Here is a 12,721-nt window from a genome sequence, read left to right as displayed (position 1 = left end):
GAATCTAGCTTAATGTAACGGACGTTGTCGAGAATTTTATACCTGAGAATCGATACCGAATGTGGCAACGTCGTAATGCACACACACGATCTGTTCATATGCATAACATGCCTGCATTGCATATATTGCATTCTCGGTAATGTCCATTCTCGGTGGTGTGCATTCTCGGTAATGTCCATTCTCGGTAGTGTACATTCTCGGTAATGTCCATTCTCGGTAGTGTCCATTCTCGGTAATGTCCATTCTGGGTATTGTCCATTATCGGTAATGTCCATTCTCGGTATTGTCCTTCTCGGTAATAGCATTCTCGGTATTGACCGGACACCTTGTAAAACACATGTTTAGTCAGAATTCATACACCCTTTCTCTTTTTATGTAAATTCAATGTTGGTACTCCGTGAAAACAGCCCTAAGATTCCTCAGACTATATCTTTCTGATTGGAGGATTAAACTACTTCTACTTGACAAACTAAATAGCAAAAGGTAGGTAATTATATCACAATGTGTTAAGAAGTAGAAGTAGACTAAATTTGATTTACTTGAGTAGGTACCAGAAGTAGCGGAAAACCACTTGATTACTTCGAAAAAGTAGAAGTACTTAGTTACCGGAGGTGGTCAAAGTAGTCAAGAAAACTACTGAAGTAGAAGTAGAAGTAGCGATGCAAAAATGTACTCAAGTACGAGTAGAAGTACTTCTTCCATAAGCAACCTAAAACTACTTCAAGTAGAAGTAGAATTGGCTGACTTCAAATCTACTCGAGTAAGTAAGTAGTTTGGAAAACGGTCATAACACGTTTGCATGGACTTTCAAAAATTGCAAATTTAGCTATGCGGAATGTGCAGAGAGCTTCATGCACAATGCATATTGATGAATCCCAGAAGGTATAAATTTCCGACAGCATGAGCATTCGACTGCATCATGAGATGCAAATGATAGTTTTGCTATATGGAAATGAGATACTAATCTTTTGTTTAATCGAACATCCCGTTTTAGAAAATGTCATGGCATGTTCCCTCACGCAAATTACGGCCTTTAGTTTAGTCGAAGAGCAATACGGAGAAGTTGTATGGATACGATGTTAGCACTTTGCGAGATTCGTATACGATGATAAAAAATATGGCGTAGCGTAGAAACGCCATAAAATAGTGTAATTGTATTTTAGGAAAATAGACGGCGATGTTACACTTGCTTTTAAACTTAAACATGTATGTTCTCCAGACAAAAGAACTGAAATTAATTAGAACTCTGAGTAATGATACTGCGAATTGAACGAGAAATATCAATACTACATCGGAAAGACGGAAAACGTATTTTATGTCTTTTGTCGAGACATATTTAATGGTGGTCTGCTAAAACAGATCTAACGCTCAAAAAGTCAGAGCCCGCTTCTCCAGATTAGAACGCGCCATAGGCCGGGCCTCTATATAGATTACGACATGATGGGTAAATGCTAGATTGCAAAACGACGGTTTCAAACGTAATGATGGACCATATTTACTATGATGAAATATATCATATTGTCGACAATGCGGTGCAATGCAACTTCAATAATATTCACTTTCGTGAAAACATATTCGTAACTCTATATCTACTTGATGTGAAGCGCGACGGAAATTCTCGGTTTGACTAAAATTTTCTTAATATGGAAAGTTAGAACTCCGTGAAAACAGCCCAAGAATTCCCCAGTTTCTTTTTCTATAATGTGGGGTAACACTACTTGCACTTGACAAACTGAAAATAGCGAAAAGTAAGTAAGTAAATCACAAAATATTATGAAGTAGAAGTAGCGAAGATTTTATCTACTTGAGTAAGTACCAGACGTAGAGGAAAACTACTCAAGTACTTCGAAAAAGTAGAAGTACTTCGTAACTGACCACCTCTGTTAACTGATATAGAACGTTTTTTCGTCTAATAGCCTGTGAGGTTATACAGCGAGTCCGTTGTCTACGGATAACGACTTACAAGTATACTCAACTGCGGCGGTATAGCTGGTACGAACGTCCTGACGAATGAGTTCTTGACTAGCAGTTCAACAGACGACCATTTGCCTTTTCCAGATATATATTGCACGGATAAATCAAACAGTACGTTTTGTATTACGCATATGTCTCATATTCTTAAGGACTCCAATATTCGATATGCAATTGGTTTTATACCAACGGTGAATAGAAGTCACGTGATGGGGTAATATTCCATAACGGATAGCAGAGTGAGCAGGGCGCTGCACTGACCAGTGACCATTGACCACCTCTGACTAGAACTGATCAGTGAACGCGGTGACTTGAACTAGATGTTGACTTTATCGTTAATTGAAAATGACTCGATTCAAAACTAGAAAAGTAAGATCGAACGAAGACGGCGGGGCTATTATATACTATGCTCGGTTGAAGATTACATACTATGTCTCGCACTCAGTGGTGGCCCTACGAACGGGGTGGCCCTGGGCGAGACTTACCGGGGAGCCCTATAAGCATGTAACCGTGACTTCTGGGGGTCTATTATTTCATGTGTACAAGGATAGACTACATCAAAACCAAGTAATTCTACCGCATGCAGAGACATGATGATTATCGAGATACGGGACTTTTCTAACAAATGCAGAGATTTGATGATGATTGACACATCTGTATGGAATCATATTCTTGCTTGGTACACGGATTTCCATGTTTATTTGTTAGTATCCTTGAAAAAAGCGCACCATCCAAATAGGGGGGGCTTCGACCAGGGGGAGCGGGCGACCGCCCACCTTGCCCACCCCAAAAGCCACCACTGCTCGCACTTCATGTCACTTTGACTAATTCGAGAGCGCATCGTCTGTATAGATAGGACGCTACACTACACAGAGAATGCGGCAAGCGACGCGTTATTTAGTCAAGCGTTGACACTTGGCTGCGCTCATAACGCAGCGCCTAAAGCGTCTTGCGTGGTCGTCAACTTTGGTGAGCTTACCCGCGGTGTATAGCCGTTAGCCATGTATACCTGGTTTCTAGTTATATTCAGTTAGTTCGTTCGTACTTGACTTAATATTTAAAACTTGAGACAGTTCAAAATGGTAGTATGTGAGATTATAGAATGTAAACGTTTACATTCTATAGTGAGATCTTGGATTCAGTGATCAAGGTATTCAACCGGAACATTAACAACAAACAAATTGACCACTGTCCAGGTTCCAGCAAAGTCACTCAACTATCATAGTTGAGTGACTTTGGGTTCCAGTCTATGTAAAAATACGCAAAACATTATGCAGTTCGCAGCACTTACTATGTAAACGTACAGACGGTGTAATATGGAGATGGTAGATATGCGATGATAGATGACCACTGACCAGTCCAGCAACGGCTCCATTGTTTTTATTCCGCAGTAATTGTACGGGTTTCAGAACAATTTAGGTTGCAGATATAATAATAGGCCTATACTGTACCGGTATTGCAAATGGAACAATGATGTAGGAATAAAGATTTCGAAGCAGAAGCATAGAGACAATTCGATGCAGTCGCCACAATACACCGATATTGCGAGATATCTTTGAGGAAACATTGGCGTACATGGGTATTCCAACTAGGGTCGTGGTCAATAAAAATTCCTCGATACTTCATTGATTTGCAGATGCACACTGCTTGATATGACATAATTCATTTGGTATTTGCATTCAGTTGCTTTAGGGTATCGGTACAAGGACATGAGGCACGGGAGTTGTGCAGAGACAGGAATGATTTCTTTATTTCACTTTTCAGAAACATAGAATTTGATACTGACCTAGTGAACATTGCCACTAAAATTATGCAATTGTGCTTTAATAAGCTGCTGATTCGGCTCGTGCGTGATAACCCTTGTCTGTACGATACGAGTCTCAATTCATATAGAGACATGAAATGTAAAGAAAATGCGTGGAAGGGTATCAGTGAAAAATTACATGTACCAGGTAAGATATTTGACACTTCTTTGAAATTCCAAGCATATCAAATACTGCGCTCTCAGCCGTGTCCCCTTTGTCTCTCAGTCAATGTGTGTCATTGATTTCGGTTAGGGCATGCTTGGGCCAGAGTTACGAGCGACAGCGGTTATTCCGCAGTGTATATATTGAAGTATGTGTGCCAAATCATACTAACTATATAATCACGCTACGGTATTCTAGTGGATCTATGTATGAAAAGATGGAAAAGTTTGAGAGATCGTCTCTCGAAAGAGAACAAAAAAGTCCAACAGTCCCATTCGAGCGGATCAAGTGCAACGAGCTCATCTACGTGGAACCTTTATCAGAATATGAGCTTCATATTGAAGCATCTTAGGCACAAAATGTGAGTGATATAATATTTGGTAATGCGATGCACCTCTCATCATTTTTAATTTGCAGAACTGTCGGACACTTCCACGTAGGGAATAGTGATCTCTCTAACGACTCCAAGGAAAATGAAATGTCAATTGAACCACACGACGAAGGTATGTATTAATCAGGGTTGTAGTAATACCTCGAGGTATTTTGATTGATTATTCGAGACTTGGGACGGCCAAGACATGCATTTCATTGTAATTCTTCAAATAATTGCAAAGTTACCCGAGTATTGGTATTTCATCTGTCAGTAGGCCTACCAGTACTTGAAAAAAAATGGCGAGAACCGCGACCAAACATGGCGTTCCAGGCACGACTGTAGGGAGATTTATGCTTTTTTAAGGCGTTTTCAACTTGACAAAGTTTGAATGAACACGGCGCTGATTAATGAAACTAACTATAACGTTGATTAGCTGAATATTAATCAACTTGAACAGCCCTGATCTATTCCAAACAAAAGAATCAATTTGATATGCTTGTTGTTAATTTGCAGAAGACGTCCTTGCAGATTTAGAGCACTTAGATGAAAGTGTGCATGACTGCAACAGTCCGCTGTCAAGTACTCCATCTCCCCAACATTCATCTTCCAAAAGGAAACGGAAGCGATCAGATTGCGGTGAATTTCAAGTATGTGTAACATTACTGATCACTGGTTACGATATAATCATGAACATATTCATTCATTTCAGGACAAAATGTTTAACAGAAATGTCGAAATCTTGTTGAGGTGACTGCAGCATTACAGAATGCCGAACCCAAGCACTATGAATTTACAAATATTGGGAGGCAAATTGCGGTTACTCTGTAACGTTTGCCAAGAGCCAAAGCATACGAAGCAGCAAGTGTTTTCATGCAATATATTGCAGATCTGGTTGGTACCGTATTCAATTTTCCATATGAATGCAGCTGTTAAGTACCTGTAGGTTTGCATGCATGACCGCTGTTTTAGGTCTGAAGTAGTAGGCCTAACTGAGAGGCCCATCTCTGTATCTCTAACTGTGGCACAATGATTTTCCTCTACAAAAGCAGGCAGACGAGTCTCCCAGCGACAGTATATCCAGTACACTGAGGAATCGGAAGTCTCCTGGTTCTGATAAGATGGCAGAAGAAGAACATTTGATAAGAATGAGGATATGTCGAGAACAATTGCGTTGCATAACTGAAGAACATCGAGAGAAAATGAAACTGCTTGCTGTAAAGCAAGAGAGTGCCCAATTGAAAAAACCAATACCCGCTCAAGTAGCTGCTACCGAACACTGAATAATAGGTATCACTAGGCTTTATGACCGAGTTACAAGTCAATTTGACTTTTACGGTTTTGACTCGGCAAGTCGAGTCATTTTTCTCACACTTCAGAAGATGAAAGACATTTTATGGGCCTATTTTCCAAGTATTGGTCCTAATACATATGTCAGTCATATAAAATATCGAGTCAATACACAAAGTGACTCAAGTCGATATACTTCCTATCCTAAATCCACTCGTACAACAGCCTGATTGGCAAATCTTTTTCCTCCCGACAGCCGGAACACATTACCCATAGTGCCAGGTCACACCAAGTCTAAACTGCAATATCTTCCGCCAAATTCTAGCCTTTCTGTGACATTAAGGAAATTATGATTTCATAATCTTGTTGCTTGATTAAGCATATGTATTTCTATTAGTTGTATTTCACAATAGATATGGAAAACTGAATGAGCATTTGTGTATTATATTGCGGTGAAGTTTTACGGTTTACAGGTTTGGAAGTGGCATCCTGCTATTCTTCATGGATTTATCATCCAATATAACATTCAGTCGGACTACATTTGTATTATGCCACAAAATTCTCTCTGCCTGCAAATTATGAAAAAGGTTCTGTGATAGTATTCCGACAGTATTCCTTTTTTTTACTCAATGCAACCTGGTGGGCAAGGCACTTGACAAAAGTGCCGAAAAACAGTGAGCAAGTATATATTCTGCGTCAAGTGAGAAAACTGATACAATCTTTTTTATTTTCGATAACAGATCACATTGGAAGTTGTATATTCTATAATCGTGTGCAGATATCACAAAACCGAGGGCTACATAGTTAGTAAACTGTACAGTTCCTTTGCATTGTCATGTGACCAAGAATTCCGTTTCATAAGAAGCAATGCAATTAGGCCAATGTTAAACAGCCCTCTTCCTCTCTTGATTATCATGACAAAGTCACTGAATCGCAAAAGGCAGACTAGAGTAAATATATTCTACCAACGAAAAGTTCATATTTATATATACCAAGATTTCAAGCACACCAAGTGCAGATTCGTAAGTTATTAATGCCAAGTCACATAACACCGGAATCCAGACATGTTATGAGTATTAGAGCAAATATAGCAGTAATAGAACTTGACCTCCCATTGTGCTACAAAGAAAGAGATAGACTTCTGGAAAGTCGACATAAACTGCAGTCATACATCCCAATTAAGAACGTAGAAGGAAAAATATGCAGTATCCAGTAACGAAGACCATACGAGGCTGATATTCCACTGAACTGCATATATATTCGTGACTAATTGCAGTTTCGGGGGTTGCATCTCAGTCTTTACGTCAGAAGATCCTGAATCCCTCGTTCACCCCTCCACGCCGAAAGACGCCGTGAACTCTCTGAGTTGTTTCAAGTCATCGTCGCTGACCGTGGGTCGCACGTTTGAGATCGCCGCCAACATATCTTGCATGCAAACTTTGGGCTCGCTCATTTTTTCGCCAGGAACATCCAGCCACGACATCTCCATAGCTCCCGGCTCTCCAGGCGAGCACGGCGTCAACAGATCGTCCACAATTAAATCAGGATCGTCCCGCGATGGACCACGTACTTTTTTGAAATGTGTAGCCTGCTGTATTTTCCTAATCGGATTCAGAAGCGCTTCCCTTACGACAATACTGATATCAGCTCCGGAATATCCTTTGGTGTGATCGGCTAGATATTTGTAGTCTTTATCGGAGATAACAGCCGGGGTATCGCCCATATGAAGTTTAAACATGCTCTGTCTGGCCGGCGCTTCCGGTAAAGGGATGTAGATACGTTTTTCAAAACGACGTCTAATCGCCGAATCCAAAGTCCAAGGAATATTCGTAGCTCCGAGGACGAGAACATCACTATTGTCAACCCCAACACCTTGCATTTGCACAAGGAATTCGGTCTTGATTCTACGAGCAGCTTCACTTTCGTTCTCACTTCTAGAACCACACAGAGAATCGACTTCATCGATAAAAATGATTGCAGGCTTATTTTCACGTGCCAGTTGGAACAATGCTTTGACTAGCTTTTCACTTTCGCCTAACCATTTCGACACTAAATCAGAGGATGATATAGATAAAAAAGTGGAATTGTTGGCTTCGGTGGCGACGGCTTTCGCAAGGTATGATTTTCCTGTTCCGGGAGGTCCAAATAGTAGAATTCCTCTCCACGGAGTGCGCTTTCCTTTGAAAAGATGAGGAAACTTGATAGGCATGATCACCGCTTCCTTCAAAGATTCTTTTGCTTGTTCCAAACCGGCTACGTCAGTCCAGCTAATATTTGGTTTCTCAACGACAATAGCCCCGTGCAGTTGATTCTGGAATTTTTTATTCTCGCCCTTATCTTCATCATCTGAGTTATTTCCGCCTTCGGCTTTTTCAGGTTTACGTTTATTTCCACTTTTGCCCGCTTTGGCGTTCGCAAGATGTTCTTTCAGTTTTTCAGCTCTTTCTAAGTACTGCGTGCACTTGGCTCGGATCGTTTGCTTGGCTTTGTCGTTGGGAGATTCGTACTTGATGACGTGAAGGAAATAGCCTACGGCGGATTCGTACAGTCTGAGGGCCTCCTCGTAGTTTTCATTGCGATCCTCGACGGTGGCTTTCTGCACAAGGTCGATGGCCTTCTCCAATGTTCCTCCTCCAGACATGGAATTTGTTGCTCAGCACGAGTCGAAAAGAAGTGTTCCTAATATCACCTGATATGTCACAAAACGAAATTGCACTTTAGGATTTCGCTCGAATATTAATCCCAATATATCGTCGCTGTGCAGTCAACGTATAGCTATGCACAGTAGGGGTGTTCAAAAATGACTTTTTTTCTCAAATCGTACTGGCTACTTGATAAAATTGTTAGGCTACCTAATTTAAGCCTACACACCAAATTTGGTTCAATTCCAGCCAGTAGACACATTGCTATAGGAGAAGAAAGTTTTTATTTATTATGTAAAAATAAATAACAAAAAATTTGAAAATTTTCTGGTCACCCCATGAAAGTGTTAAATTGTCTATAGCAGGGGTGTCAAACTCGACTTGGGTCGCGGGCCGGATTAAAAAATTTCGAACGCTCGCGGGCCGAACCAGTGAAAAATGATTCCAAAATGTTACCTTCAAAACCACGCCTTTGTTTTTCACTGAAATGCTTTATTATCAAGGCGATAGGCCTATATAATAGTCCAACAGTATACAATATACAGTAGGCTACATTAAAGATCATGCCGCTATATGCTAATAACGGCCTTATTCGCAAACAACGGCGGGCGGGCGGCTCTGGGGCCATTTGGGTCAGAATAAGGTATGCAACGCTGCGACCAAATATATTTAAATTAGGCCTATATTATTCATGTAACTCTTATATGATTCATCTACCGTACATCCAACGGTTTCTCATATATTTTTCGTCTCTGCAAATACAGTGTTTTGTTTTATTTTTTCAATAAAATTCTGAACTCAGTGTGCCCGTTTTGCCTTACCGGGATGTCAATCTCACCTAATGGTAACTGAAGTGAATACCCAACAATGCCGTCGGGTGGTTATAATGTGACCTCTGAACATATTCGACATTGGCTGTGTTGAGGGAGAATTTGCGTCTAAGTATTTCTTACTTAAAATCCCAACTTTTGTTAGAAATGTGCTAGATAAAACAAACATTACATTTTCTCAGAATTGCGTCGCGGTCTGGATTAAATCGTCTGGCGGGCCGGATGCGGCCCGTGGGCCGTATGTTTGACACCCCTGGTCTATAGAAACGATGTTCACCAAATTTGGTTCAATTCCAACCAGTGGAAGCGGAGTTATTGCCATCGAAAAATTTGGATTATGAATAAAATAGTATTTACGGTGACCAATTCTTCAATTATTTATTATATTGGTGCCCACCGTAAATACTATTTTATTCAAATTCAAATTTTTCGACGGCAATAACTCCGCTTCCACTGGTTGGAATTGAACCAAATTTGGTGAACATCGTTTCTATAGACAAATTAACACTTTCATGGGGTGAACAGAAAATTTTGTTATTTATTTTTATATAATAAACAGAAACTTTCTTCTCCTGTAGCAATGCGGCTACTGGCTGGAATTTAACCAATTTGGCGTGTAGGCTTAAATTAGGTAACCTAACAATTTTATCAAGTAGCCAGTACGATTTGAGAAAAAAAAGTCATTTTTGAACACCGCTAATGTACAGTTTGCACATTTCAAGAAAATTAACTTTATACAAAAGTTTTCATATTCTTTCCGTTATTATCTTGGCCATGGTTAACTTTGAAACAATGTGGGCGAAAAAACATGAAAACTTTACGAAGATTTGATTTTGCTATCCATTTGAAAAATGGATCTCAAAATTTGAAAAAATGGGCCACCAATCAGAAATTTTTTCACGTTCTTCAAAGCTTTTTGATTAAAAATTTAAAAAAAATCAAGTTCAGTTCATATCAAATCAGATTTCATTCTCACAAACATGAGAATAGCAAATGTCTGTAAACCAAGCTTGGCTCATTACGCACAATTCATTTCTTTAGTAGCATTTTCGGTATAAGTAGATTAGAATGAAAATTATAGAGCACAGGAATATCCTTCAAATTAGATGATGGAATTAACTAGACATTCAGAATTATCTTGTAGTCCGGTTCAGGGCAGTGTCTTCGCTTTGACCCACTCTTAGGCTACACAAACCTACCCACTATTGGAAAATTGTCAAAAATATCCTGTTTCGTGGTCCGGGTAGGATCTAACATTTAAACCAGTGATTCAGGTAAGTTATGAAATTATTGAACTTATAATCCCGCCACCGTAAATGGCGGGTATTGTTCCGACTTTATGTTTTGTACTGTCGAGGCAACTCAACTCGAGAATTGTATTTATTCCTAATTTCATGATATCTTTTCCCATTAATCATGGGCGATTAAAACACTTTAAATCAAAAAATTCAAACCAGTGATTCGGGGACGTATGAAATTGTCGCTTCCTTAGTTGTTCCCATGATATTATGACTAATGCACATTGATTGTGAAGGCTGATATAAATCCGTTGTGCCCAACCCGGACCCAGGTAGCCAAGCTGAGCTAATCCAAACCATATAGTTCGAACAATGCCCAAGCTGGCTTCAATTTTGTCTAACCTCAACTCAAATTATCATCCAAACTATTGGTTAACAAAGATTGTTTTGAAATTTGAAATATTCAAGGAAGCGTATAAATAAATTGTTTTTATATTTGTCATTACGGTACGGTCGGTACCATACACATGCTCAGTCTTCATGTTCACTGTATTATAACATTATCCTGAACTACTAAATAACTTCATGTCAAACTATTGTTAACATCCTTGTCCTTACGACAAAAGAACAGCCAATATACGCCCGGATTCCACATATAATACAGACTTCCCGAATCGCTATAAGCCATAAATGACAATACTCCGTCACCGAAATCACGTGATATGTTTACTTTCATGGACCAGTGATTGCATACACTTGAACCTTCACGTGATATCTACTCATTCTGGTCATTCCAATAGCTAGACGTCAGTCACGGGCTCCTTTGCGAGTGTGCTATTTATACGTCGACTAATGATTCAGATCTCAAATAGCACGGTCATATATAATGGGAATTGTAAATATAACCAACACACAGCACTAGTAACCGAACAAAACTGTCAATCGATTGTAACCAACTTCCTCCCGGTTTTGGTGAGCGGAGCGGAGTTCTTAGATTTGAGTAGCCTACCGATTCGAATGCATTTGAGTGTGACTATACTTTTTGGCGTGAGTTGCTGAGTGCAGAATCGCTACTCAGCAGAGGAAGTGGGCTCGTATCACATAGGCTTACCATACGTCTTCTGCTGAGGATTTGTCCTCTTTTTAGACTTTTTTGAAAGTGTCCTCGGCGACGCCCTTTTGTCCTCTCTTTTGAGATTTTGTCCTCTTTTTTGAAAATTTAGGTCAGATTTATAGCAAATTGCGAGCGATATGCCGCAAATTAACACAAAAGTGACGCTCCGGCGGGTATTTCGGAGTGAAAAACGGTGATTTTAGCTCTGAGCGAAAAGAAGACCTTTAATTTTTAGTCTTTCAACAGACAATGTGGGAAGAAAAACGGTATTTTGAGCTTTGAGCGAAAAGAGGACCTTTTTTTTTTAGTCTTTCCCTGGCAATGTGGGAAAAATTCACCGGTTTTTGAGAATTCTTCTCCGGTTTTGCAAGTCAGAAGTTTCTGAAAAAGTGTCCTCTTTTCAGATTTCCAAAATATGGTAAGCCTAGTATCACACCTTGAAAGGTTTTACGGTGTTTCATTTTATATTGACTCCACATATCCCATTAGCCAGGGTTACCATCATCATCATTGGTTTATTAGCAATTTTATCAGTTCAATACACCACAAAAAATGCGACACAATGAAAAGACAGGAAGATATCGAAGCGACTTGGAGTAGTCTATGGAATCAGACACCGATCTTGGCCTAGCCCAGTGGTTCCCAACCGGGGGGAATTTTGAAATTTTAAGGGGGGAATCTGGCTTTAACGTTGTATCGGAAGATTCACTGGGTTCACAATGTGTGGTGAGATAGCGCAGTAGTATAGGCTAATCTACAGCTGCAACACCAATGTATGTGGGTTCGAGTCCGACTCCAGAATTCGATCCTACCTATCAGTGATGGGGGTTTATCTAGGCTCCTCCTTCTTGCCATCTCGTCCGTGCATGCGGTGTCTTATAATAGCCTAGCAGTGGGCCGTGCTATAAGTCGGCAGCTACGGAATAAAAAAATGAAGGAAATTGGCCTGTGGTGTAAATTACCACAGTAGGCCTAGTCAACACACACCATACACCTCAAAATTAAAACAAACTTGGTTCACAAGGTTTCTAGATTTTTGTGGTATATAGCTGTTAGTAGAAACTAGTTCTTTACAATTGTATGCTTCTTAGGCGGATTTCAAGCTGGGTGTATGTCTAAAATGCCTTCCGTAGATATTAAACCCCCTGATAAAATGAGGCTCGCGGACGATATCGTTGGGCCCGCGACTGCCTCGTGACCAAATTGCTACTATAAGCGGAAAAAGTTCAGCCAAATTCAGCACAAGACCGCTGGTGAAATTCTTTACCTTTTTAATCCAACATTTTGAGCTAACGTGAA

The 12,721-nt window shown here is 40.0% G+C and overlaps 2 protein-coding genes across 3 annotated transcripts; one reads left to right on the top strand and one right to left on the bottom strand.

Moving 5' to 3' along the window:
• The first annotated feature begins 3,286 nt into the window (after positions 1-3,286).
• Positions 3,287-6,030, top strand: LOC145453678 (uncharacterized). Of its 2 annotated transcripts, XR_013919874.1 has the most exons (6): positions 3,287-3,923; positions 4,137-4,299; positions 4,356-4,441; positions 4,825-4,958; positions 5,021-5,202; positions 5,358-6,030. XR_013919874.1 is itself a non-coding variant. In XM_080331646.1 (5 exons), exons 1-5 carry the CDS (start codon positions 3,782-3,784, stop codon positions 5,060-5,062), a joined length of 567 nt encoding a protein of 188 aa, XP_080187772.1. In that variant the 5' UTR covers positions 3,287-3,781; the 3' UTR covers positions 5,063-6,030. The 2 variants fall into 2 exon arrangements, 1 of the variants encoding a protein (XP_080187772.1); XM_080331646.1 differs by having other exon boundaries at positions 5,021-6,030.
• A 269-nt stretch (positions 6,031-6,299) lies between these two features.
• LOC145453677 (vacuolar protein sorting-associated protein 4B-like) lies at positions 6,300-8,324 on the bottom strand. Its single transcript, XM_080331645.1, has one exon. The coding sequence runs from the start codon at positions 8,237-8,239 to the stop codon at positions 6,926-6,928; it is 1,314 nt and encodes a 437-aa protein (XP_080187771.1). The 5' UTR covers positions 8,240-8,324; the 3' UTR covers positions 6,300-6,925.
• Positions 8,325-12,721: the final 4,397 nt, after the last annotated feature.

Source organism: Botryllus schlosseri, chromosome 13 (assembly GCF_051294905.1).
Source record: "Botryllus schlosseri isolate E-star chromosome 13, Bs_hap1, whole genome shotgun sequence".
Classification (NCBI taxonomy): Eukaryota; Metazoa; Chordata; class Ascidiacea; order Stolidobranchia; family Styelidae; genus Botryllus; species Botryllus schlosseri.
The sequence above is the reverse complement of the archived record's forward strand: the minus strand, read 5'-3'. Positions and strand labels throughout refer to the sequence as shown.